At 53.2% G+C, this 25,182-nt stretch overlaps 2 protein-coding genes across 3 annotated transcripts in view; one reads left to right on the forward strand and one right to left on the reverse strand.

The window, feature by feature from the left end:
- The window catches only part of HEXD (hexosaminidase D), an 18,254-nt gene extending 12,213 nt beyond the window's left edge, over positions 1 to 6,041 (reverse strand). Inside the window, exons 1-4 of the mRNA XM_060082494.1 lie at positions 5,295 to 6,041; positions 4,943 to 4,992; positions 3,078 to 3,218; positions 205 to 314 (exon numbers count right to left, since the gene is read on the reverse strand). Of these exons, the coding sequence (XP_059938477.1) occupies positions 205 to 314; positions 3,078 to 3,218; positions 4,943 to 4,957 (266 nt within the window). The 5' untranslated portion in view covers positions 4,958 to 4,992; positions 5,295 to 6,041. The remainder of the gene's footprint in view (positions 1 to 204; positions 315 to 3,077; positions 3,219 to 4,942; positions 4,993 to 5,294) is intronic.
- Positions 5,616 to 23,488, forward strand: OGFOD3 (2-oxoglutarate and iron dependent oxygenase domain containing 3). 2 transcript variants are annotated; one of them, XR_009530435.1, is made up of 10 exons: positions 5,616 to 6,036; positions 8,316 to 8,533; positions 11,494 to 11,569; positions 12,700 to 12,742; positions 15,063 to 15,127; positions 15,684 to 15,740; positions 16,683 to 16,836; positions 20,156 to 20,279; positions 20,889 to 20,960; positions 23,166 to 23,252. XR_009530435.1 is itself a non-coding variant. In XM_060082495.1 (9 exons), the coding sequence occupies exons 1-9, from the start codon at positions 5,963 to 5,965 to the stop codon at positions 23,300 to 23,302; spliced, it is 948 nt and encodes a 315-aa protein (XP_059938478.1). In that variant the 5' UTR covers positions 5,620 to 5,962; the 3' UTR covers positions 23,303 to 23,488. The 2 variants fall into 2 exon arrangements, 1 of the variants encoding a protein (XP_059938478.1); XM_060082495.1 differs by lacking the exon at positions 20,889 to 20,960 and having other exon boundaries at positions 5,620 to 6,036; positions 23,166 to 23,488.
- The last annotated feature ends 1,694 nt before the right edge of the window (positions 23,489 to 25,182 follow it).

The raw sequence follows: 25,182 nt of genomic DNA on the forward strand, positions 1-25,182 counted from the left end.
AGGCTTATTTTCTTTTAAATGTTTCCAAATTCTCTTCAGTGAACATGCTTTATTTTTATGATTAAAGACACACATTTAACAAGACAGAAGAGGACTGTCCTGCTGTCGTTCGATTCTTGCCTGCCCTCCACTCCCTTCCAGGTTGCTGCCCCACACACCCCATTTTCTCTGCAGAGGTATCGCCTTGCTTGGCGGCTCAGGTACCTGTATGCGTGCTTGGCCCTCAGCAGCCTCAGGTGGCCCTCGTAGGGAAACATGTCTTCATACTCGATGAGGAGGCCGTTTGCACCCAGGGCACGGAACAGGGGGAAAATCTGGGGGAGAGGGGGATGTGATGAAGTAGTGACTATTTGAACAGAAAGTGACACACGTGAAGCTCACGGACTCGTTCTTCCAGCTGATGGACATGGATTGCAGTTGATCTTTGTATTTTTCCCACGTACTCTGTGTGATGCCAAATCAAATTCTAAAGTAGTGATGTGTTCATTGGATACAAGGGGGCGGAATGGTGGGGGGGCTGGGGCAAGGGGAGCCTACAGGGCTTTGGAGGGTTACTGGAGCACCCGGAAGGAGCCTAGAGGAGGGAGATGAAGGAGGAAAGAGGCTGTCCCGCTGTGCTCATGGGGTCCCTCCCCTGGTTCTCCCCCACTTCTTTCTCCACCTTTATCTCAAAGAACATGGATCCCTATTCTCCAGGACTTTTAGGACTGTGTCTACTGTACACAGGACTGAGATTTTCTTCTAGCCTGGCATCATGGCCAGGGGTGGGTGTTAAGGGAGGGGGCTCCTGCAGAAACTCACAATAGTAACCCACGTCCAGACAAGGGCCACTGTGAGTTTTACGTGATTTGTAGCATTCTTGTTGATGTTGCTATCAGAAGTTTTCTTTCCCCAAGAATATGGGGATGTTCTGAAGCATGCTGGATGGAAGGAGGAAATCAGCTTGGGACTAAGAATTAGCTGGGATAATTGTAAAATGGGTAATCAATAATTGACTGCAAATTACAAGAAGAGGCAGATTGTGGAAAGGAGTCAAACTAACCCAGGTCAATCACTTACACAAATGGAACATAATGGTTACAGCATTTTCGTATTTTCCTCAGCGTTTTTGCTCCTGGTTTACCTTGTAGCCTTTTGGCCATCTGACCACTGGGTGGCCTCTTTGGCATTTCCATTGGGGGTGGTAGGGATCCTTGGTGCTGGGGGTGGCTAATGGGCTGCTAAGCTCAGCCTAAGGGTGCTACCCAGCCAACTTGTGGAAACAGGAGGAATAAGAAATTGTTGTCTAAACCTCTGACTCTGTCAGCAGCAGCAGGTAATGAAATGGGGGCTCCAGCTACACATAAGCTGGATCTTCTTTGCCTGTCTTCCACATCTATCCATTTGTCACCATGCTTTTATCTCTTCACACTTGACTTTTTCTTCTCTGCCATTTATTTCCCAATACTGTTTCACATGGCATCTACTCACTTTTTTCTTTTTCTAGTTTGGTCTCCGTTTCTGACTTTTTTTTTTCTTTTTCTTTCTAATTCATTCCCGAGTCTGGAGGCAATCTTTTCACAATCTCCTTCTGTCTGGCTGTCACATTTCTGGGCTTTTCTATTTCTGACTTATGCTGTTCTTCCATAATTGTATCACTTTCTTAGTATCTCTGCTCTCATTTTGAAATACTGCGGAACTATGTCATCTGCTTTGTGGTCACACGTTCCTGGTGCACCTTCACTGTTCCTCAGATCATCGTCTTCTTTTTTCTTACAGTGTCTTTGTGTGGCACAACTACACTTCTTTTCTGTTGCTCATTTTTAAATGAGATGTGTTTTTTCTTGTGTTTTTGAGAGCAGGTTCTTCTGTTTGGGATGGAGCTGGGCCCAGGGCTCCCTCTGCTGCTGTTACATAAAGGATTAGCAGTTATGGACTTTGTGTGGCTACTGCCACAGCACGTGGTCTCCACTCCCTCTGGATCCCGTCCCCCCAGTATTTGAAACTTCTCTCCACTTCACCCTCAATGTTCCTGCCCAGCTCAATGTGGATTTTCCCCCCAACACTGTGTCCTTAGTGTGGGCTCTGTCCTTCTGGAAGAAGTTTCTGGAAGGTATTTTGGAGTGCTTTGAGGCCTTGGGCACTCACCCTCAACCTGGAGCCAGGGACAACTCGCCCAGTTTCTGACAGACCTTTACTAGCTGGGCTCTTTTCTGGGTCCTCTGGTCTTGACATCGTCTGAATTCTCTTTTCTCTTTCCTCTACCACCCCCTGCCAGGCTGCTAACCCCACGTGGGTGTTGTGCTGTTGGTGGTTTGGCCCCACCCCTTGCATTTTGGAATTCACGGGGATACCCTGATGCCTATTTTTGATTTAGAGTACCTGTGTTTTCTGTGGCTGCCATAAGAAGTCACCACAAACTGGGTGGCTTGAAACAGTCAGAATTTATTCTCTCACAGTTCTGGAGGCAGAAGTCCAAAATCTAGGGAGTCAGCAGGGCCATGCTCCCCCTCTGAGGCTGTAAGGGGAATCCTTCCTGCCTCTTCCAGCTTCTGGGAGTTTCCAGCACCCTTGGTCCTCCTGGGCTTGTGGATGCATCGATTCTAATCTCTGCCTCTGTCCTCATGTGGTACCTTCCCTGTGTCCTCACATCGTCTGCCCTCTGTGTATGTCTCTGTGTTTAAATTCTCCTCTCCTTATAAAGCCACCACTTATTGGATTAGGGCTTTCCCTATCTCCATATGACCTCATCTTATGTCAATGACCTCTGCAAAGACCGTGTCTTTAAATCAGGTCACATTCCGAGGTCCGACGGGTTAGGATTTAAACACATCTTTTTGGGAAACACGATTCAGCTCACAATGAAGAGGCTGTGGTTTCTTTTGTCCTTTCTGTGTTTCCGTTTGCCGTCCTGGTTGCTGTCTGCTTTGTGAGGGGATTTGGGAGAAATTCAAAACCTACGCTGCTGCCACCACTGTGCCCCAACACAGAGCACACAGTTGTGCTCCAAGCACACGTCTACAGAACACGGATTGTTCACAACTTCATAACCAAACCCAAGGCAAAGTGATTCTCTAGAGGAGCAAGGGCGCTCTCACCTCCGAGAGGTAGCAGACCCTCGGTGGGGCTCCTTTCAGGTCCAGATGAACCAGTCGCATCTTAAATGGTGAGCAAGCCGACATCGTACTATTTTTTGTGAAGTCATGTGACAAAGAAACCTCTTGTCTGGGCACTTCTTCCTAGTGGAGAAATTCAGGGTTATAGACTCCAGAGGCTCAACTGGCCTGGTCCTTCCAATGTCTGTTTCAGTTCTTATATGAACTGGGAGGGAACTCATTTCACCGACATGAAATTGAATCAAGATGTCTGTCTCGGGACTTCCCTGGCGGTCCAGTGGTTAAGACTCCATGCTTCACACTTCCCTGGTGGTGCAGTGGTTAAGAATCCACCTGCCAATGCAGGGGACATGGGTTTGAGCCCTGCTCCGGGAAGATTCCACATGCCACGGAGCAACTAAGCCCATGCGTCACAACTACTGACCCTGCGCTCTAGAGCCTGCGAGCCACAACTACTGAGCCCGCATGCCACAACGACTGAAGCCCGTGCACCTAGAGCCTGTGCTCCACAACAAGAGAAGCCACCGCAATGAGAAGCCCGCGCACTGCAACAAAGACCCAACGCAGCCAAAATAACTAACTAACTAACTAACTAACTAAATAAATAAAAAGACTCCATACTTCCACTACAAGGGGCATGGGTTTGATCCCTGGTCAGGGAACTAAGATTCCACATGCCATGCAGCGCAGCCGAGTCAAAAAAAAAGGATGTCTGTCTCCATGTTCAAACATAGGGACCCTTGCCATTAAGTTGTGATTTGTCCCTAAAATAGAACAGCACTGTTTCCTTATAAGATGGCTATAATCTGTAATAACACAAATGACTGCAAAATAATTTCTTGTTTTAAAGACTCTCTTATCCTATGTATACTATGCCAGTGAAAACAGGCAAATATCTCAAACACTTTTCAGGCCCCACAATATGATGTTTTTGTAGAAAATCTATCCTCAATTTTATTCTACTTTGAATAGCGTTAAAAACAATTATGTTTCTAGAGTTCGAGTCAGCTTGGTTGTATAGAGGAGGAAGTTCTAAAAATTTATTCTAGGTCAGAGAAAACTATCTGTGATTTAAAACAGGCCATTGATAATTTAAAAAACAAGTAAGCCACAAGTTTATCAGTGCTGGCTAGTTTATGTTAAACTAGAGAAAGTTTCTGGATGATACTGAAGCAGCTGGGAAACAGTGAAATCTTATTTATTCTATCATAAAACACCAAGGATTAGATTGGAAAACGGAAGAAAATCTTTGTACATTGGTCATATATTCAGCTCAGTAATTCAAACTACTCATTCTGTGCAAGGATTCATAAATCCCTGACCTTAAGGAATCCATAATATAGCAGAGGAAATAACATAATGCACACAGAAACCAATCAGTTTGATTTTTTTAAGAATAAACTATATTCAAGACAGTCTCAATGACAAAGTTCTTAAAGCAATTACCTAAATTACCACTGAGAAGTGGATGAGTTTAAGACAAAGCATTCTGAAAAACTGCAATGTTTTAAAGTTGAATTGTTTTACATTTAAAAAACACCCCCCCGAAAAAACCCAAATCTATATTCCTGGGAAAAGAATTAAAAGAAATTAAAAAAAATTTTAAAATATTTTCCTGGCTGCGCCGTGCAGCACGTGGGATCTTAGTTCCCCGACCAAGGATCGAACCTGCGCCCCATGCATTGGAAGTGCAGAGTCTTAACCACTGGACCACCAGGGAAGTCCCAAAAGAAAAAATTTTGAGCTGAGAAGTCTGCATTGGTCCTGTGTGTGCCTCCTCGTGTTCAGAAAGAAATCCTCCTATTATTCCTGTAGCCCTAGGGCAGGAATGAACACAAACATCTTACCTGCATCAGACACATTCAGAGTTGTTTATCAATGTAAGTTGCTGCAAAATCTAAAGGAAAAGGAGAGGGAGAATTCAGTAATCCATCTTGTGAGTGTGTAGTTCTTTGCTTTGATTCCCTCCTGCATGAAGTCTATAGAAATGTGATTATTTCAAAGACTTGGGTCAACTGTCATTATTGTTACCAGACAACCTGGCAGGTCTGCAATTGTCCCAGTTCCTCGGGCTTCCAGTTAAGTTACCAGGAAATGGCATCTGATTTCCCCAGTTTCGGGATTGTGGGGCAGATCTCTTTTCCTGTTCAATGAGTCTAACTAGGTTTTCTTTTCCCCCTGTATCAGTAAATTACTCACCTTCTTCAGACTTAATCCTCATGAATGAACCTCACTGCTAATTCCACTCTTTCAGAATCAGGTATCTCCACAGGGCTGGTTAAGATCTTACTTCTTGCCCACTGGACGTAAGGTTCTCTAGGGAAATTGAATGTTGTAAACCAAGCAGCAGGGCCTAACGGATACATGTGTACTGAGCACCAACTGGACCCAGTGCCCTCCGGTGTGGCATGGGCCGGGGGAGAGGGGCGTGGAAACCCCACAGAAGAGGGTGCGGAGTCCCTGGGAGGAGGGCTTGGAGGCCCCGGGCGGGGAAAGGGCTTGGAGAGCCACGGGAGGAGGACTTGGATACCCCCGGGGGGTGGGCTTGGAGACGCCGGGAGAGCACGCACGGCGGGGCGAGGACACACTTCAGACGAAGGCTTGGAGGCTCTTCGGGTTCCGCGGAGGGCAGGGGAGGAGAGGGGTCAGGCAAGGGCGGGTGCGCCGCGGATGCGCGCAGGTCCCCGTTCCGCCCCGCTCGGCGCTCGGCCTCAGATTGCTCAGGCCTGGCCACCAGACCGGAGGTCGACGGCGGAACGCGTCGCTCCGCGTCCCTGGCCGCGCTGGTCTCGCGCTAACTCTCGCGGCGCTCGTCCCGGGCTCGCGGCGGATCCCGCGTTCGACCCGGCTCCACGGCGGCCTGGCCAATGGCACCTCAGAGGAGGGGCGCTCCCAAGGCGCCCGAGGGCAACCGGGCAGCGGAGCGCCGGCGCCCGAGCAGGTACTGGTCAGCGCCGGGAGCGCGCGGACGGCGGCGTGGGCGGGGCCTGGTCGAGGGGGAGGGGCCTGGCCTGGAGGGGCGTGGCGTGGTGTGGCGGGTCTGTGGGCGCGGCCCGGTCAGGAAAGGCCTGACCCAGTGTGGGCGGGACCTTTCCCGGGACGGGCCTGCAGTGTGGGTGTGGCCTCGAGGGGCGTGGTATATGCTTGGGCGAATCGGGCTCTAGAGGGGTGTGGTGTGTCTGGAGGGCGTGGCCTGAAGAATCCCGCGAGGCCCGCGCCAGGAGGATCGGGGCTGGGTGGGGGGCGGCCCAGGAGAGGGCAGACCGTCGTGAATTTTCTCTGACCTCTCTCACCCAACTGCCTAAATCTTTAAGAGCCAGGGGTGTATTTTAATCATTCCAGGATAAATTACCTTGTCGTCGTGCTTGCCCCATGGGCCATGGACCTTGCTCCAAATCCCCTTCTGTTTTGGCAAGATTCTAGGGGTGCAGCTTGAGCGAGCTTACCCTGAACAGGGGTGCTTATTTTGAGGAGACCTCCAGGGGAGTGTTGCATCCGAATCTGGCCCAGGAAGCTGTTTTTTCCCCTCTTGTCTCTGTACCTTCCTCTGTGTCCCTTTCTGTCTCAGCAGCCGGGCTGTTCCAGGCGAAGGTGTCACTCACAGTTTTGCACCTGCAGTTGGGGTTCCAGCCCCTGCTGCTGAGATGGGCGGGCAGTCTCCCTGCCCCATTTGGAATTGGGGAAGAGAAATGATGGGACCACCGGAGGGAGGTGTCCACCCTGGTCTAATTGGAGGAGGCCAGGTGGGCTGGAGGCTAGACAGCAGTTCTAGGAGTGGGGGTGGGGGTCTTTGTCTTCTGGGCAACTATGCTCCCTGTTTAAAATGATCATGTATTCACCCAACCTAGTCTCACTGAGCTGTGCCCACCTTGGGATTTATTTAATCAGAATTTGTGTGTTATATATATAGCAATTTGAAGTGTGGAGAGACATATAAAAATAGAAGGCAGGGGCTTCCCTGGTGGCGCAGTGGTTGAGAGTCCGCCTGCCGATGCAGGGGATACGGGTTCGTGCCCCGGTCTGGGGGGATTCCATGTGCCGCGGAGCGGCTGGGCCCGTGAGCCATGGCCGCTGGGCCTGCGCATCCGGAGCCTGTGCTCCGCAACGGGAGAGGCCACGACAGTGAGAGGCCCACATACCACAAAAAGAAAAAAAAAAAAAAAAAATAGAAGGCAGGGGCTTCCCTGGTGGCGCAGTGGTTGAGAGTCCGCCTGCCGATGCAGGGGACACGGGTTCACGCCCCGGTCTGGGAAGATCCCACATGCTGCGGAGCAATTAGGCCCGTGAGCCATGGCCGCTGAGCCTGTGCGTCCAGAGCCTGTGCTCTGCAACGGGAGAGGCCACAACAGTGAGAGGCCCGCATATCTCAAAAAAAAAAAAAAAAAAAATAGAAGGCAGGCTCTCTGCTTTTAATCGTATACTTGAAGACATGAGGTGCACCTCCTGAAAGGATGCCTGGATCTCTTTTCTCATTTCTGCCAGTGCTTCAAGCCCTTCACACTTTTCTTAGATAACAGAGTGCACAGCTGCTCAGTTACACACACGTGAAAACACACGTGCATGTACACAGACACACATATGCATGGTTATATACCACCCAAACACACATAGACACACATGTGCACACACACACAGACATGCCTACAACTTCTGCACAGGCAGTGTGAATCCCACAGTTAACCCGGGTTGTACAGAAAGTGTCTTACCGGTGAATCATTTCTCTTGTACTTGTATTCTCTTTGTGGCTGGCTGGTGGTTTTAGTGAAGTGGGCTTGACTCATGCTTAACTTACTTCACATTGTGTGTGTGTGTGCACACGTGCATGCACACGCACGTGCACTGGGACCACATGCATGGGGTTGCGGCAGTCATTTTTGGATGCAGGCAACGTGATCGGTGCCACAGACTCTGCCAGGACCTCGCAGACAGGTTCTCCATGGGCCTGGCCAGGCTAGGAGGAACACCAACAGGCAGTTCATCTTGTTGCCCTTGGGAGCAAGTGAGCCCTGTCTGGTCATATGGGGTGAGGGGCACGTTCCCCACCACATCCTCCCATGCTGGCGAGTGCCTCTGGATTGATTGAGAGTAGCTCTGACAACGGCAAGCGTGGGAACAGTTTAAGGCTGTAACTAAGGGTAGGTGTGGTCTGTGGTCATTGTGGTCTGCATTTTCAGCACATGCAGGTGCATTTGGGTGACCACAGCTGTTTTCTGTTCTCAGCACCAAGAGTGTCCGGGCGCCTCGGGATGTGTGGAAGAAGTGGCTGAGGGTTGCCGTCCTGGGGGCCTGCACCACGCTCGTCGCGCTCCTGCTCTGGGGCAGTCTGGGGGGTGATGACAGCATCACTGAGGTCCTAGCTCATCGAAGTGAGGTCCTGCCAGGCAGGTTCATCGAGGTGCCCTGCTCCGAGGACTATGACAGTCACCGAAGGTTTGAAGGTACGCGATGCTGAGGTGATCCGGGAAAGAGCAGCATGTTAACATGGAATTCAGTGTGTTCAAAATGCGTCTTTTTTTGCTGCAATGAATTGATGGGAATCAGGTTGAAAGTAGTGTGGGGGTGGTGTTGGGCAGGTGACCTTCCTCAGCACCCCCGCTCCCCCCCTCCCCCGCCCCCGGTTGGTTAGCCCACACCTGGACCCGGAAGTGTGGGTGTTTCAGGCCCTGCCTGTGCAGGGGCAGGCCCACTGGTCACTGACCAGGCCTCACGGCCCAGGCCGTGGCCAGTGTTTCACTGAGGTCCCCCACACTGTGGGTGCCATCTGATGGAAGAGGCGGTTTGCCTGGAAGGATGTAACAGAATTGGGATGATAGTAATGAGCAAGTGGAACCCAGAAAAGGCATTTTCTGTCTTAGGGTGTTGTTACTGCAGAAAATGTTGCAACAGGGAACGTAGATACCAGAGGCCCTTCCCCCATGTCGTGTGCCCCATCCCAGCGCCTGCCTCCTCTGCTCGAGGGCAGCAGTTTTAAAAACCTAACCAGAGTGACTGGGTTTTAAAGACAAAATTCATTTTATTTTTCTCTTCGGAGACATGCTTTGGACTTGAACCAAGAAAATATTGCTAAATCCTTCCACCAAGGGGCGCCATTGTGATGCACACAAGTGGGGTTTAGACGAAGGGAGGCAAAGACCCGCCCAGGGAATGGGGGCTGCCTTTCCCCTCAGGGGTCAGGAAAGTGGATAGGTTCTGTTGTGGGCACGCTCTCTCTGTCTTGGTCAGCTTTTTCACTCTAAAGTCCCAGCTTTTGAGAACGTATTTTTCCTACCCATTTAGTAATTTATCAACATTAAAAACAGTTGGAATGAGGTGGAGGGGGAGTTAGTGGAGACGGGTATGGGTTTTCATTTGGGAAGATGAGAATGTTCTGGAGATGATGGTGGGGATGGTTGTACAACAGTGTGATCGTAGTTAACGCCTCTGAACTGTACACTTTAAAATGGTTAAAATGGTAAATTTGGGGTTGTATATATTTTACCAAAAAAAAAAAAAAAGGTGGAGTGTGCATTAAAGCCTCTGGACTCCGCCTCCCTCTCGACCCTCTCTCCCCTGTAGCTGACAGGGGCTCCGCCTGCCCTGGGCCTGTGTGTCTGGGTGGTGTGTGTGCGTGTTTGCAGCGTGTGCACTCGTGTATGTGCACTGACATCGTCAGCCACTCACAACTCACTTTCTCACCAAAATTATGCCCTTGATGCTCATTCACATTGAGCCTATGGTGTCGCTGCTGGATTTTAAGATTTCAAGGTCGATGGGGCTTGGGTTCTCTCTAATTGCACTGTAGCTGGAGACTGTAACCTGTATGGTACAGACCTTGTGACGCTGAACCGACTTTCCTTTTGGGCTAATATGTCTTTGTTAACATTGCACGTGTACCTGGAAAAATGTGTGTTTCTGAATGGTTGTTGCAGAGCTCTGCGTGCTTCCTAGTTCACGCTCACCAGTGCAGACGGTCTTCTTGAACTTGTGTCTCGCCGTTCACAGTTACCAGGAGCCGCGAGGCAGGGTCTCCACTAAGACTCTGGGTCTGGTGGCCGCTTCGCCACCAGAGGTGTTTGAGGCGATGTCACTTGGTGCTTTTGTTGCCCCTGCATCTTCCTGGTGAAACTCTTCCTGTTATCAATCTTTTTGCCTCTCACAATTCTTTTGTGTTAAAATGTATTTGTTGATATGATGTCGCTCCCCAAGCTGTCTTTTGGTTATAGTTGTTTTTGCCTTTACCTTCAACCTTTATAAAAAGCATTTTTGTGTCTTAATAAAAACACCTATATTCATAGATTGTATTTAGCTCCGTGGAACTGAGGCACCCCTCCCCTAATGACCCCCATGTAGAAGTTTATTTTTCCCACATGATGAGACCCAGAAAAAGGCACCCCAGGCCAGCCTGGCTCCCTGTAAGCACCCCAGGCTGAGCGCCCCAGCTCTCCCACTCAGCGTGTGGCTCACACGGTCCCAAGACAATCGCTCCACCTCCAGGCACGTTCCAGGCAGGAAGAGAGAAAGGAGGATGAAAGCTAAAGGTCAGCCAACCCACCGTGTCCTAAGAGTGTCCCAGGGCCCCATCTCATCGGCCAGGACATATCCTAGGGCCCACCCAGTGCGAGGCAGCCAGCCTGCCCTTGGCGCCAGGACACCAGGGGCTTTGCTAAGCTTGTCCATCTCTGGTGCTCTCCCTCATCCTGGCCCCATCTACCTGACCCTGGCCCTTTCCACCCTGACCCTGGCCTTGTCCACCCCAACCCATGGCAACCCTGGCCACTTTAACCCTGGTCCTGTCCACCCTGACCCTGGCCGTGTCCACCCTGGCCCTGTGCACCCGACCCTAGCCCCATCCAAGCTCCCCCATCCTCCTCCCTCTAAGCAGCTCAGTCCTGGGTGCAGAGGCAGGAGGAGGCAGGGTGGAGTGTGTGGTGAGCACCTTGGGGCAGCTTCGCCAGGCCCTGCAGAAGGACAGCGACTACAGTTGCAAGCACAGCTTTGGTCATCCAGGAGGCACTAGCCAACGGGTCTGGATCTGTAGTCAGTGATGGTTCTAGAATACTGTGGATGCCGCCTCTGGGCTGTTTTCTCAAGGGTGGGCAGAGTGTCAGCTGCTTCAGGAGTGACCCGCCTGGTGTGGGGCTGCCAGGACCACCCCCTCCCAGTGAGATGTGTGCACCGCAGGGGGTCTGCTTGTACTGGAAAGTCACCGTTGCTTCTCTGAAATTCACATCTGACCGAGTGGCCTATATTTTATTTGCCAAACCTGGCCCCCTAATCCCATGGAAGGCAAGGCCCCATCCCACAAAATTCCGTTGTCCCTGGGGAGGGCCGCCCACAGGTGAGTCCTTGACAGCAGCGGGCAGCTCTTTTGTCGGGGTTCAGCGGGCGTGGCGTCTCATCCCGGCTCGACTCTCTCCAGGCTGCTCCCCGAGGAAGTGTGGCCGGGGCGTCAGCGATGCCATCATCACCAGGGACGAAGCCCGGAGGATTCGCAGGTACACGTGTCTCTGAGTTTCTGTCCTGAACGAGCAGGAGAGCGGGGCTGTGGGTGAAGCACAGAGAATTACTACTAAAAGGATGATTTAAAGAAATTCATTAGAACTCCCTAAGAATTCCCCTTTGCACTTCCAAGGCAAAGAGGGCCTTTTCTGATTTCCAGGAGGAGAGGCTGTTGTCATCAGTGATGTGGTTGCTGACGGAACCTTCCAGAGGCCTGGGCCCTCTCCAGGGGCAGCAGTTCTGGCCCAGTGGGGAGGTTGGGGGGATGCTCTCCCGTCAGCCATTGAGGGGCCCAGCAGGTGCCTGTGTAGAGACAGTGTGTGCACCCAGCAGCCCCAGGCGGTCACTAGACTAGTTCCGTCTCCTCTCCAAAACTGGTTGGGATAGCCCTTCTGCCTCCTAGCCGTGACTCATGACAGGGCAGGAAGTCTTACTCAGAAGTAGTTGGCACTGGATTTTTCCTTATTGTCTTTTAAAAACAAGATCTTGAAGCTCTGATTTTCCAACAGGGAGTTCAGACACAAGCATGTGCCCAGTGGAGCAGCGTCTGGTCCACATGCCGAGCTGCGTCTTGAGGGGAGATTCTCCTCCTGTTTCTAGATAACATTGTAGAGGCTGGTTGGGTGGGGAGGGTCCCTGGTGTGAGGGATGGATCCAGCCCCCAGTCAGTTTCCCGGGCGGCCATGAAGCATCTGTCAAAGGCACCAGAAGCTCCTGCATCTTTGGTGATGTGGGTGGTCCTGTGAGCTCCAGCACAGGCCACCATGTGGCCTCTGCCTCCTGAGCTGGTGATTACGAAGGCTGCCCCCCAGCCTGTGATGCCAGGAGAGGGACCTTCCGGTCCAGAGGAACCCATTCAACTCAGCATCAGGTCTCTGAGCTAAAGATGGAAACTAAGCCCACTTCTCCCCAAGCTATGTCATACGTGGTTAAGGAGATGGTGACAAAACACTAACATTTACTCACTTAGCTTGAAAGTCAAGTCCTTTGGTCCAAACATGTGATTTTGTCATAAACATTAAGCAGCCTGTTAACATTGTGTTAGTCGTGCTGATTGATACGTGTCTAGATGTATCACAGATGATGCTGTTAACTGAATTCTGATTTAAGACGGTCTTCCCCACAGCATAGCCGAGAAGGGGCTGTCCCTGGGAGGATCGGACGGAGGGGTGAGTTGTGTGCCGTTCCTGCTTCGGTTTTCTTTTTACCCCTTTAACTTTGCTCTCCCTCCGAGGGGAAGGCGAGGGCACCGGGTGTGCAGGCCCTGCTCCTGGGAATGAAGTGTCCCCTCCCTTCACAGGAGGGCTGCCTCGGATCACATCTTTGTGTCAGGCACCCTGGCTGGGGGCCGTGGGGGGAGGTCGTAGGCAGTGAGTGAACAGAGTGGGAGATGAGCAGGGGCCCATTGAGGTGGGTGACGGCCCTGGGAATGGGAGAGCCAGCACACGCGGTAGGAGCTGGTGGGAGACAGTGAGGACCACGCAAGGTGGAGGAGGCTCCCACGGATGCTGCGTGGGGACTGTCATCCGCCAGGTGAGACTGCAGGGGGTCTAACAGTGGCCCCTGAAATATGCATCCACCCAGAACTGTAAATGGAACCTTACCTGGGAAAAGGGTCTTTGCAGATGTCATTAAGTTATGGGTCTCAAGATGAGATCTTCCTGGATTATCAGGATGGACCCTAAATCCAAGGACAAGAGTCCTTGTAAGAGGAAGGCAGAGGGAGATTTGAGATTGAAGAGGAGGCCGTGTGAAGATGGAGGCAGAGGTGGAGTGATGTGGCACAAACCAAGGGACCCCTGGGACCACCAGAAGTCCAAAGATTCAAGGAAGGATCCTCCCCTGGCGCCTTTGGAAGGAGCGGGGCCCTGTCGACACCTTGATCTCAGCCTTCTGGCCTCCGGAGCTTGAGAGGATGAATTCCTGCTGTTTTAAGCCTACTGTTTACAGCAACCACGGGGAACTCAGCCAGGCCGATGCAGCTCTGCATCTCATCCGCTTCCTGGGCAGGCTTAGGAGTCCACCCCCGCGAGCACCTTACGTTGGCCGGAATTTTCGTGTGGTCCCAAATGGGGATCTCCTTGCCTGGCATGTGGGCCTGTAGTAATATCCACTCTCCTCTGCATAGTTTGGGGATTATCTTCATGAGTCTTTTATTCTGCAGACTCTTTCCTCTTGAGTTCTGAAAATTAAGCTTCTTCTTTTATTTTGGTTCAGTTCAGGGGCAATATTTATTACAAACCTATTTGTGCGTGGACTCATCTTTTACTCTGTGCTCAGCATTTACTCGGGAAGTTGTCTTGCAATGAATCATCCAGGTTTGATACCTTTAAGTGCAGTTAACATTTTTAAAGCCCAAATTGTGTTCAAACAAACCCCTGGGCTGATCGCTGTATCCATGAGCAAAGACACCCAGACAGGGTAGAGGTGGTCTGTGCTGGCGCCCACTCAGCTCTCAAGACATGGGAAGGCCCCCCGGAGGCAGGGTGGGCAGGGGTGGAAAACACTGGCTGCTCATTAAAGAGTTATGACCCAGCGATTCCGCTCCTGGGCATCTACCCAGGAGAACGAGAGCGTCTCCCACGATGGAATGCTGTCCCAGTGTCACAGCCAGTTCAGTTACAACGGCCCTAAGCTGGAAGCAGCCCACGTGTCTATCTCCAGGTGAATGGACCAACAAGTGACTCCTACCCAAACGATGGGTGCCCCTTGGCCAGGAGACAGTGGGCGGCAGGTACCTGCACCGATGGGAGGGAGTCACGGGGAGGCAACACCGAGTGAAAGGAGCCAGGCCAAGAGCGAGTGCACCTTCGTGACTCCAGGGCCTCAGGTTCTAGAAAGTAACCAGCTGCTGTGGCAGAAAGCACCTGGGGAGGGTCAGGAGGGAGGGGTTGCAAAGGGTGCAAGGAGGGCTTCCCTGGTGGCGCAGTGGTTGAGAGTCCACCTGCCGATGCAGGGGACGTGGGTTCGTGCCCTGGTCCGGGAGGATCCCACATGCCGCGGAGCGGCTGGACCCATGAGGCTGGGCCCGTGAGCCATGGCCGCTGAGCCTGCGCATCTGGAGCCTGTGCTCCGCAACGGGAGAGGCCACAACAGTGAGAGGCCCAGATACCGCAAAAGCAACAACAACAACAACAACAACAACAAAATGTACCAAACTGAACACTTTAAACAGGAGCTGGTCGTTGTGTGTTGCTTATACCACAGCAAAGCCGGGGGAAGGGCTTGTTCTTAGACCCATGGAGGAACTGTATCTGTGGACTGTTTTCAGAATTTTAGACCAGAGAGTCTTCATTCTTAGGGCAGGAGAGAAATATCCTCTGTCACACACCTTTGTCCAAATGTCTTGAAACCCAGCTCGTGTGCCTCGTCGCCCTGACCCGGGTGTGCAAAGATGGGTCTTGGGAACACGTGTTTAACGTTGGTGGCTTTTAGAGCTCAGTCGCCTGCCAGGCAGCCCTCACGCTGCCCTGCCAACGTCTTTTCCAGGCGTCTATCCTGGACCTGCACTCGGGGGCCTTGTCTGTCGGGAAGCACTTTGTGAACCTGTACAGGTGAGAACCCCAGGGTTGGGGGTGGGGGTGGGGTCTCTGCTCATTTCTTAGCTGGAGACACCTGAGTGAGGCTTGCGTGTATGGATCAGAGCGGCTTCAAGTCTTGGGTAAACTACGACGTTTGCCATCGGGCCGAGGCCAGATGAGGACTGGAAGATGCAGCTCTTCCAAAGGGCAGGATCCTTGCCGGCTAGCTTCAGGGGAACAGCTTAGTTAGGAATGGACCAAGGGGTGGGGTTGGAGGGAGAGGTGGGAGAGGTGAGTGGCAGGCCAGGCTCCTGAGAGCTGCCTCCTGAGAGGCTTTGATCCTCCCCGAGGGCCAGGAGAAGCAAGAGATTCCCCCAACCTTGATAAATGTCGCCCCACCTGCCAGGTACCTCCCTCCCACCCTCCTCCCTTTTACCACACAGTTATCATTGTAGAAGGAGCAGCTCCAAGATAATAAGGACCAGCTGGTTTTCGGGGACTTGCTGGTTAACTGGAGGAAAGGCTGAATTGAAAGGAAATAGGAAACATTAATAAAACATCACATTTGTTAATACTCATTTTTTCACAGATACTTTGGGGATAAAATACAAACTATCTTCTCAGAAGAGGACTTCCAGTTGTACCGGTGAGGGAAGGAATGCCCAGGTCAGGAGGGGGGAAGGTGGCGGCGGGGCTGGGAGTGCTGGGGGTCAATCCTGCAGAGAACTGACCCTCAGGTTCCTGGGTGTGCACATGATACCCTGTCCCACGTGTGCGGACCTGTGTGTGCATCTCTTCACCTTTCACCTTAGCCAGCCCTTGTCTTTCTGTAGTGTTACCAAACCCAGGTCTGGCTGCTCGCTCCTCGAAAACCAATTCTTGAGAGACAAGTGTTGGTGGGGAAGGAAAGGTTGCTTTATTTCAGAGGCCAGCAACCGGGGAGAGGGTGGACTCCTGTCCGAGAACCAACTCCCGATTGCTGCTCAGGGGACAGGGACTTTTAAAGGGGAGTTTCAGGGTTATATAGGCAGAGAGAGGGAGCAGAACAGCATAGTCAGTTCTGACAGTCAGCTTGAAACCAGTAATGTGGTCTGATCAGCATCACCTTGGTTGTTTTAAGTACAGTTAATCTTTAGTTCCAGGGTTTGTTCCCATGTCTCTGAGGTCAGTTCTCGGAATTGTGTGAAGTGGAGGAGCTTATGTCATGGCTTCAATTTGGTCATCATGTAGTCATCCTCCTCCCCCTGGTGGGGGCTTCAGTAGCTGCAAAACAGCTCACGGGATATGGCTCAGAATATTATCTATAGCCCTTAAGGAGGAACTAAAGGTCCTTGACTATGCTTAATGACTAAACTATTATTATCTGGTCTCGTTTGACTATTTTCCTTTGTTTCTGCATTTTCTCACTTCTCTGATTAAACTTATTTTTTGGCTAAAGTGTTTCCACAGACAAAAGGCAGGCTGAGAACATGGGGGTTGGGGGCAAGGACCAGAGGGTCCTGCTCCGTTTCAGTGTCACACGGTGCAGGCCCTATGGGCCCAGGGAGAATTCTTTCCTGTGTGGCTGACACCTGTGTCCTCTCGGCAGGGACCTGCGGCAGAAGGTCCAGCTGGCAATCGCCCAGGCATTTGGCATCAGCGCGTCCTTGCTGCACCTGACGAAGCCCACCTTCTTCTCCCGCATCAACAGCACGGCGGCCCGCACGGCTCATGACGAGTACTGGCACGCGCACGTGGACAAGGTGAGCGAACCTGGGGCTTGTCCACCACGGCCCAAGCTGGGTGCTGTCTGTTCACGTGGTCAGAGTTTTAGAAGTTTCCTCTCTCACTGATGCGGTCGAGGAGATAAGATTTGTTTCTTGTGTGATGAGGTGAGAGAAGACTGTGAAAAGCACATTACAGAACAGTGAGGGCCTGACGGGGACCATCCTTTGCTACTTGTTCCCACACGCAGAGCTGTCTGCACCTGAGCTGTGAGCTTATCGTCGGATGTAACCTGACCCGGCCTTGATTGACCTGGCCTTTCTGTCGTGTGGTCTCCCCTCGGGCCTGCGTCCCGCACCCTGCCCAGGAGGCCCCCTTCTCCCCACTTTTCACCATTTCTTGGGAAGATCTCTTGACCACTCCAGATTCTGCAGATTCCCCTTTCTTGATCTCTTGTTGTTCCCTAGACACAGTGGCACCTAATCAATCAGTGGTCCTGATCAGCCACAACTGAAGCCCTCTCCCGCCTGCATTGCAGCCACTGCCCTGCTCCACTCAGCCAGCACGCACAGCGTGGTGCCAGGGGATAGTTGGCCGCGGAAACGTCTGAGGGCTATTGGCGGTCACCCCAGCCGCGGGTGTGCTCAGGTGACCCAGATAAATAAATCTCTGTGTCGCTTGACCCTGGAACAAAGGAAGCGAAGTGAAAAATAAGCAGAGGGTTTGAGCAGAAGCTCGCAGACTGGGCTTCTGCCTGAAATTCAGTGGGATATTCGTGTGTTTATTTAATCTCGACTGTCTGAGCTCAGTGGAGGAGGGCAGCACTTAAATGTGGTTAGTGAGATTGAGGAACCCAGTATTTAATTAAATTAACTTAAATTGAAGTAGCTTTATGTGACCAGTGGCTTGTCTGAGCCAGGGCAGCTCGGAGGGCTCGATGGAACTCGGGTTGGAAGTGTGGGCTTCACCCTAAGGGGGCGTACAGTGTCTGCTTGTTCTCTTCCCACGGGCTTAAGGTTGATCAGTGGGTTCAGACTGATCCATCCACGATCAAGCTTCCTGTCCACCCTCACTTCATGGCTCTAGCAGCCATTGACCCATTGATAACCATTGCCCAGGTGCATTATTTCATTAGGGGACCAGGACCGAGACCTTCAGTATAAGATCATCGTAGATATTGCAGAGGGAAAAACAGGGTTTTATGGGGTTGAGGGCAAAGACGACGTGTGTGGAGGACAGACAGGTTCGCACAGCAAGGAGCCTCACGCGTGGGACGGAGTCCGGAGAATTTCCCTGCAATGAAGGAAGAGCAGCCCTCCATGTACTGGGAAGTGTGGGTTCAGGAAAGACAACACTGAATGTAGCCTGGTTCAGTGATCCAGCTTCAAAGGAAAAAAGATAAGGAAAAAATTCTTCAGGCAGAGAAAATGAGTCAACAGTGACAAGTGGGGTAGCCTCAGACATCTCAGAGCCAGGAGACCTCGGGACAGGGTCTACAGGACCAGGGTGGCTATCACAGCCAAGGGGTCACTCATGCATGGACACAGCAAAAAGACATACTCGCACGAGGGGACCCCATGCATCTGCTCCTTGCCTTGAAGCTCTCCAGCCTCTAGCTCAGGACAGCTCAGGCCCTGCTGGCCTCTGCCATCCCCGTCACCCGCCATTACCCACCTCCTTCCCAGATCACTGTGTTCATGTGGGTTTGGGGTGGTTCCTTTGCAGAATCTGAGCTGGGTGGGTAGGAGAGGGTCAGGCTCCTGGACAACCCCCGCCCCCGGGTCTCTTTTATGTTTTATGCAGGTAGTGGACATGAGGTTCACTGCTGAAGCGATTCAGAAGCACTGCCCTGGGCTGTTCTCAGGTTTAGGTCACTTTGATGTTTGCTTGGTGCCCTGATGCTGGATAAGGGGCCCGTAAATGGGGTCTTGGTGGGGGAGGTGGAGGGAGCTCAGGTCTGTGTAGAAAGTCCAGTCCCACAGATGGCGTGGTACTGAGTTCATGAGAAAGTGACGGGGACTCAGTCACCTTGGCAGGCTTGCTGCCTCTCCCCCCTGGTCAGCCCACCCTCTTTCAGGAGATGACCACTGTCACGGTGATGGTGGCCTAGCTGGTTGCAGGGGGAGCGGGGCTTTTGGACTTTTTGAGCCTTGATCAAATGTGTTATGGATATTGATCTGGGGCTTCTGTGTACTGCTCCCATGGTGCCTACAGGTGTCAGTAAAATCATTTAAGAATCTATTCCTAAACACAGCAGCTCAGATAAAGGAGCCTGGGGCTGTGTGATAGGGCACTGATAGAATGACTTTGGGCTGCTGTCCTTGGACTCTTTCATTCTTCCTTATCTCTTATCCCAGTCTTGCTAATTGAATGATTCCTCAGACTGGGAGCTGTTACCATGTGATTAAAATTCCTTGTACACGCAAGTCACTATCTTTGTGTGGAAAAAAAATAGCCTATCTCACTGATTCCCTCTATTAAGTAGGTGCTAATTTGTGTGAGTTCTTATGTCCTTGGAAACAACACCTGCTTCACATATTACAGACAACAAACTCCTCTATCTCACATTGAAATCAAGTTCTTCATATGGCACCCCTTACCTATAATAAGTCCTGAAGATCCACAGATGGGACAACTATCTGGCCACCTCCCCTCCCGGACTTCAAGGGGTCCTTGGGAAACAAATGATAGTGCCTCCTGTTTACATTATACCCAGGCCCAGAGGGTCCACGCTCCTGTGAGCCCAGAGCACAGATCTCACCCCCATCCCCTGCTTTCCACCGCCCATGCCGTCTTCCAAAAGAATGTCCACGCAAAGAGGGCCAGGCAGGAAAGGACAGACAGCATAGCGTGGGCACTGGGTGGTGGTGGGGTGGGGGGAGTTAAGTGTTTAATGGGAACAGAGTTTCAGTTTGGGAGGATGAAGGGTTCTGGCGATGGTCGGCGTGGGTGGGTGCACAACAGTGTGAGTGTGCTTAGTGCCCCTGAGCTGTGCACTCAACGATGGGTAAAGCGGTAAATTGTATGGTTTGTGTATTTTACCACAATTTAAAAGAAAGCTTGGAGTGCCCACATCTGGAGAAAGAGCGGAAGCACCACCTTTGCTCCCTGTGCTGACGCGGGAGGGTCCTGTTGGCGGGTGGGTGGGTGGCGTGGCGGCCCTGGGGGTCACGCGTGTGGGCTTCTTGGCGTGGGCTGCGCCTCTGACTGTGCGGGAGCCAGGCGGGCCCGCGCGCCTGTGCTCGGCAGAGGGTTTTCTGTAGTTGGGAGGCAGCGCGAGGCCTCGGTCTGTCCCTTCCTGAGGAGCGTGTCCTCCCGCAAGCAGACGGTGACACGCCCTCAACGCTCTGCACGCAGGTGACCTACGGCTCCTTCGACTACACATCGCTGCTGTACCTCTCCGACTACCTGGATGACTTCGGTGGCGGGCGGTTTGTGTTCATGGAGGTGGGGGCCAACAAGACGGTGGAGCCGAGAGCAGGTAGGACTCACGGGGGGGCCTTTCCCGGGATGCTGTGTTTACGGTGTGTCCAGTGTGTCCATGGAGCACATCCATCAGAGGAGGAGGCGGGTGTGGCCACGGTCACTGCTGTCACTGCAGAGCGAGTTCCCAGAGCCAGCCCCCGCTTCATCCCCTGTAGTGACTCGAAGCTTAACACGAGGCAGTGATCCTGACCTAATGTCGGTAAACCGCACCGAGCACAGGGACCTGCCTCCCCGACCTGGTGGTCCCAGAGCTCCCACTGCCCCCAGCCCAGCTCGGACACTCAGTGCTGCTCAGTGAGCATGCGTGGAGCGAGGAATCGTCCCCTCTCCTCCCCAGGTTTTGGGGTGGGGAGGGGCGGGGATCCCCCAGGGGCTTCCTGAGGGGCAGCCCAGGCCCCGGCCCAGCCCCAGATGAGACTCAGAGACAGAGCCAGGCCATTTGGCTCTGGCCTGGGCGCCTCGACTGTGCCAGCACCATTCACCTGCTGCCGTGGCTCACCCGACCCCACAGCGTCACCCTGCTTACTGGGTGTGTAGCTGTGTCCGCTTCCGCCTGGCAGCAGGCAGCTCAAACCAACGAGGCTGTCCACCTGTGTTGGTTTAGAACGTTCCCGTCAGCCATGAGGCAGTCCTGCAAGCCACTGCGTCCCCTCCTGTGCATCCAGGTTTCCAACAGGTACAGTCCCCTTCCGCCTCAGCATTTCTCGGAGTGCAGGTCTGCTGGTGATGGTTTTTCTGAAAATGTCCTTATTTCACCTTCTTTTCTAAAGCGTATTTTCACTGGATGTGAAATTCTGGATTGGTGGGGTTTTTTCCTTTTTCTTTTTTTTTTTTTTTTTTTTCCTTTTTGCGGTACGCGGGCCTCTCACTGTTGTGGCCTCTCCCGTTGCGGAGCACAGGCTCCAGACGCGCAGGCCCAGCGGCCATGGCTCACGGGCCCAGCCGCTCCGCGGCATGTGGGATCCTCCCGGACCGGGGCACGAACCCGTGTCCCCTGCATCGGCAGGCGGACTCCCAACCACTGCGCCACCAGGGAGGCCCTGCTTTTTCTTTAAAAGCATCGTCCCGCTTCTCTGGCTCCCCTGTTCCTGTCACCGCGGTCACTGCCCCGTAGTAGCTGCCTCTTTGCTCTGCGACCTCAGGATGTTCTCTAATCTCTGGTTTCATCAGTCTGACTATGACGTGCCTCAGTGTGGAGTTGTTTGTATTTATCCCACTTGGAGTATTTATGCTGCTCAGCTTATTGGATTAAAAGTCAAAGTTTTCATCACATTAGGGAAAATGTTGGTCATTTTTTCTTCAAATCGCCTTTTCCTGCCCCAGTATGAACCTCTCCGCTCTTCGAGGCTCCAACATGAATGGTGGACGGTTTCCTATTGTCCCACAGGCCACGAGGAGCTTCACTTTTCCTCAGTCCTTTTCTTCTCTGTTTTTTGGTGCCTCTGTTTGCAAAGTGTGCAGAAATGCTGGGGTGGGGGTGGGGGCTCCCAGAGACCCCCACTCTTGCTGCAAGTCGGCGACATTTGATAACTGTCTGCAGCGGGGTGGCGGTGGGGGCGTGCACAGATGGCGTGGATGGGCAGACGGCCTGGCTACGTGTCCGAGGTCTCAGGTGTGACTGAAAGTGGAAAGACTGAGGACAAAACGTCCTTCAGCAGCGTGAGCCTCAGAAAGTGGCGTGACTCCAGATTGCTCTGGGAGAGAGTGTTTCCTTCAGGTCAGGGGCGGCCTGGCTGGTCCAGAGGAGGGTCTGAGTTCCTGGTGTCCCCAGGCCCCCATGCAGAGGTTTCCGTGTGTCACACGATTTCTTTTGCTCCCTTGTTTCCGGGCAGAGCACGGTTCTCTGTTTAAAACCAGAAAGCAGCAGACTCTGGGGTAGACTCTTCTCCTCTCTCAAAGATTTAGCAGTCGAGTTCCTGGCAGTGACCTTTAGAAGAGAAATGAAGTTGTCATGGGACATTTGGGGCAGGGCCATGTGGCGGCGACGCGGCGCCTACAGGATCCCGGGGCTCCTCCCCCACGATTCTGTAACGGTCAACTCGTTTGTCCTAAAAAATCTATGGTGGGGGCTTCCCTGGTGGCGCAGTGGTTGAGAGTCTGGGGACGCGGGTTCGTACCCTACGGTGGGTGTATGAGGCCAGTTAAATATGGAAGCACACAAACACGAGACTCTCTGAACACAGGTGGGTGGAGGACCCCCACTCCAGGACGCTCGGAAGCCACCTCCCGAGTCCTGTCTTCAGCTGCCCTGGAGGGAGCTACAGGCGCTGGGTGTTTGTCTCGACGTGTCTTTCCTGGTCCTTTGCTAAAACATTGTCACCACCTTCCAGGGTTTGGTTTTGTTCCATGTGTGATTAGAAATAAGATCATAGGGGCTTCCCTGGTGGCGCAGTGGTTGAGAGTCCGCCTGCCGATGCAGGGGACACGGGTTCGTGCCCCGGTCCAGGAGGATCCCACATGCCGCGGAGCGGCTGGGCCCGTGAGCCATGGCTGCTGAGCCTGCGCGTCCGGAGCCTGTGCTCTGCAACGGGAGAGGCCACAGCAGTGAGAGGCCCGCGTACAGCAAAAAAAAAAAAAGATCATAGGGTGGGCCCGAGGAGGTCACATGGCTCGTAGAGGCCCCTGGGGGTGGCAGCAGGGCCTCACCCCAAGCCCAGGTTGCCCCACAAAGAGCCCGCGGAGGCTGGGCCGGGTGCTGGGGTGCCCTTCGTCCTGTGCGAGGGCTCTCCTGCTGGTTTGTCTCCAGCCCCCGCCTTCCTGCATCAGCTGTTTCTCCAGCCTGCCCGGTTGGTCGTGTTGCTGCGTTGGCCTAAACACAGGTCCTCTGAGGCCCGGCCACGCGTGTGGCCTTGAAGTCATGCTCTGCTCTCCTCTCTCCCAGGTCGGGTGTCCTTCTTCACCTCGGGGTCCGAGAACCTGCACCGGGTGGAGAAGGTTCACTGGGGCACCCGCTACGCCATCACCATCGCCTTCACCTGCGACCCCGACCATGGCATTGCGGACCCAACGTTCACATAGCCCTGGGAGGCCTGTCCAGCAGCCCTGCAGGGAAGCAGCCACGCTGGACACACACCCCTTCCCTCTTGCTCAGCCCATTTCCACTGAACAAGGTGCCTTACGAATCATCCTGAATTTTGATTTGCTAACATTTGATCATTTTTCAACTGTGAGTAAATGGGGGGAACCAGTTTCCGCTCACAAGCATCAGCGTTGGCTCTGCTATGCTGATGTGGGGCCCGGGAGCTGGCAGGGCCACCATGCCCTCCTTTTCTCAGGAAGGGATCCTGTGCCTGGGGTGGAATCCCCGTTTGTCAGCAGACAGAGGATCATTACCCGGCCACTGGAGACCGACTTAAGTGTGGATGAAGCTGAGTGGGGCTAGAAGCCTCCACTTGGGGAAGCAGAATCAGCATTATGGCACCTTGGAGAAGGTTCCGGGGGCAGGCAGCTCTGGGAGCAGCAGCTGGAGGGCTGGGAGGGCTGATACTGCTGGATACTGGGTGGAGGCGAACATCTGATGTTCTGGCGGCTCTGGGCAGAGCCCCCAACACTGCTGGCCACTGAGAGTCACCCTGGCACCATGTCCATGCCAGACTGGGCTCTGCCCCATCGCCAGCCAGGGTCCCTGACACAAGGTCCGAGGGTGTTCCCAGCGTGGCCATCCGCAGCTCGCCTGGGGCCTTCGTCTGCTCAGGTTCAGGTCTTAGCAACCCTCTTCTCGTCCTGGAGCTGTCCATGCCTTTTACATAAAAGTAACAGTCAGGGGAGCCAGGAATAGTAAATAAACTGGCCATGGGGGAAGCCTGGGTAGCACGGCCCCAGGATAAGGGCGGCACGTCCATCATTTGGCTTCTGCCAGGGTCGGGCAAGGTGCCAGGGCCGCCCCACAAAGCAACTGGCCTGGGGTTTGGGCATCTTCTGGGAGAACAGCCGATCACCCGCTGTGAGTGCAAAGGGATCCCCAGAAACGGCTCTTGGAGCAGGACTCTCCCGGCCACCCTGACCCAGGAGGAGCCTCAACACTTTCCCTTTCGCCCACCCAGCATGGACATGTGAACACGGCCACTGCAGCCCCCCGCGTTCCCCACACTCTGCAGTCACAGGGCTGCTTGGGCTCATACGGAGAGGGGCAGCATTCCTGGACCCTGGGATGAGCCATTTGCGTGGCATCTGAGGAGGCTCCATGAGGGTCTGGAAGCCAGGACCCCTGGGTCCGCCCCTTGGTTTGCCGGGTGACCCTCCTACACCGTGGTGATGATATGCGTGTCTCAGGGCTGTAGGGGCCGAGTTTCCACGTGCAGACAGTGGCTTGGGATCTGCTCCCTTCTGGGTCGTGGTTGCAGTTTCCAGAAAGGCGGGGCCACCACCCACATGATGGCCTGTCGTGGTTCCTGTTTTTAAAGGACTTTGGGCAGATCTGGGAAGGATGAAGGCCATGCTCTGGGTGGTGGGTAGGGCTGACCTTAGGGTTGGCGATGCTTTGGGGACACTGTCTCTAGGCTGGAACAGCCGGCCTCAGTCCTGTGCAGGAAAAGCTACCCCCTCCCATTCCAAGTTGTCCTCTGGCTTCTCCTGTCTTGGCTTTTCAAAGGTTTGTTGCTCTAGTCTCAGGTTGAGATGCAAATTCCGACAGGAAAGCCCCGTGCAGGCCTCACTTTGTTCTGTAACCTTCATGTTATCTGAATGACGCCTTACCCTCAGTGTGAGGATGGGCAGACGTTCTCGGGTATTCCACAGCCCACGTGGCCACTCACTACATCTAAGGAGGGGGGGTCTGATGGTTTAGTTGTGGTTGAAGTGCTTTGGAAATAAGTAAGGTATTGGTTTTAATTGACATTCTTTGCTACTTAATCCTGTTCATAATCATCACAGAGGTACTTGGACAAAGGAATAAAGAT

Source organism: Mesoplodon densirostris, chromosome 18 (assembly GCF_025265405.1).
Source record: "Mesoplodon densirostris isolate mMesDen1 chromosome 18, mMesDen1 primary haplotype, whole genome shotgun sequence".
Taxonomy (NCBI): domain Eukaryota; kingdom Metazoa; phylum Chordata; class Mammalia; order Artiodactyla; family Ziphiidae; genus Mesoplodon; species Mesoplodon densirostris.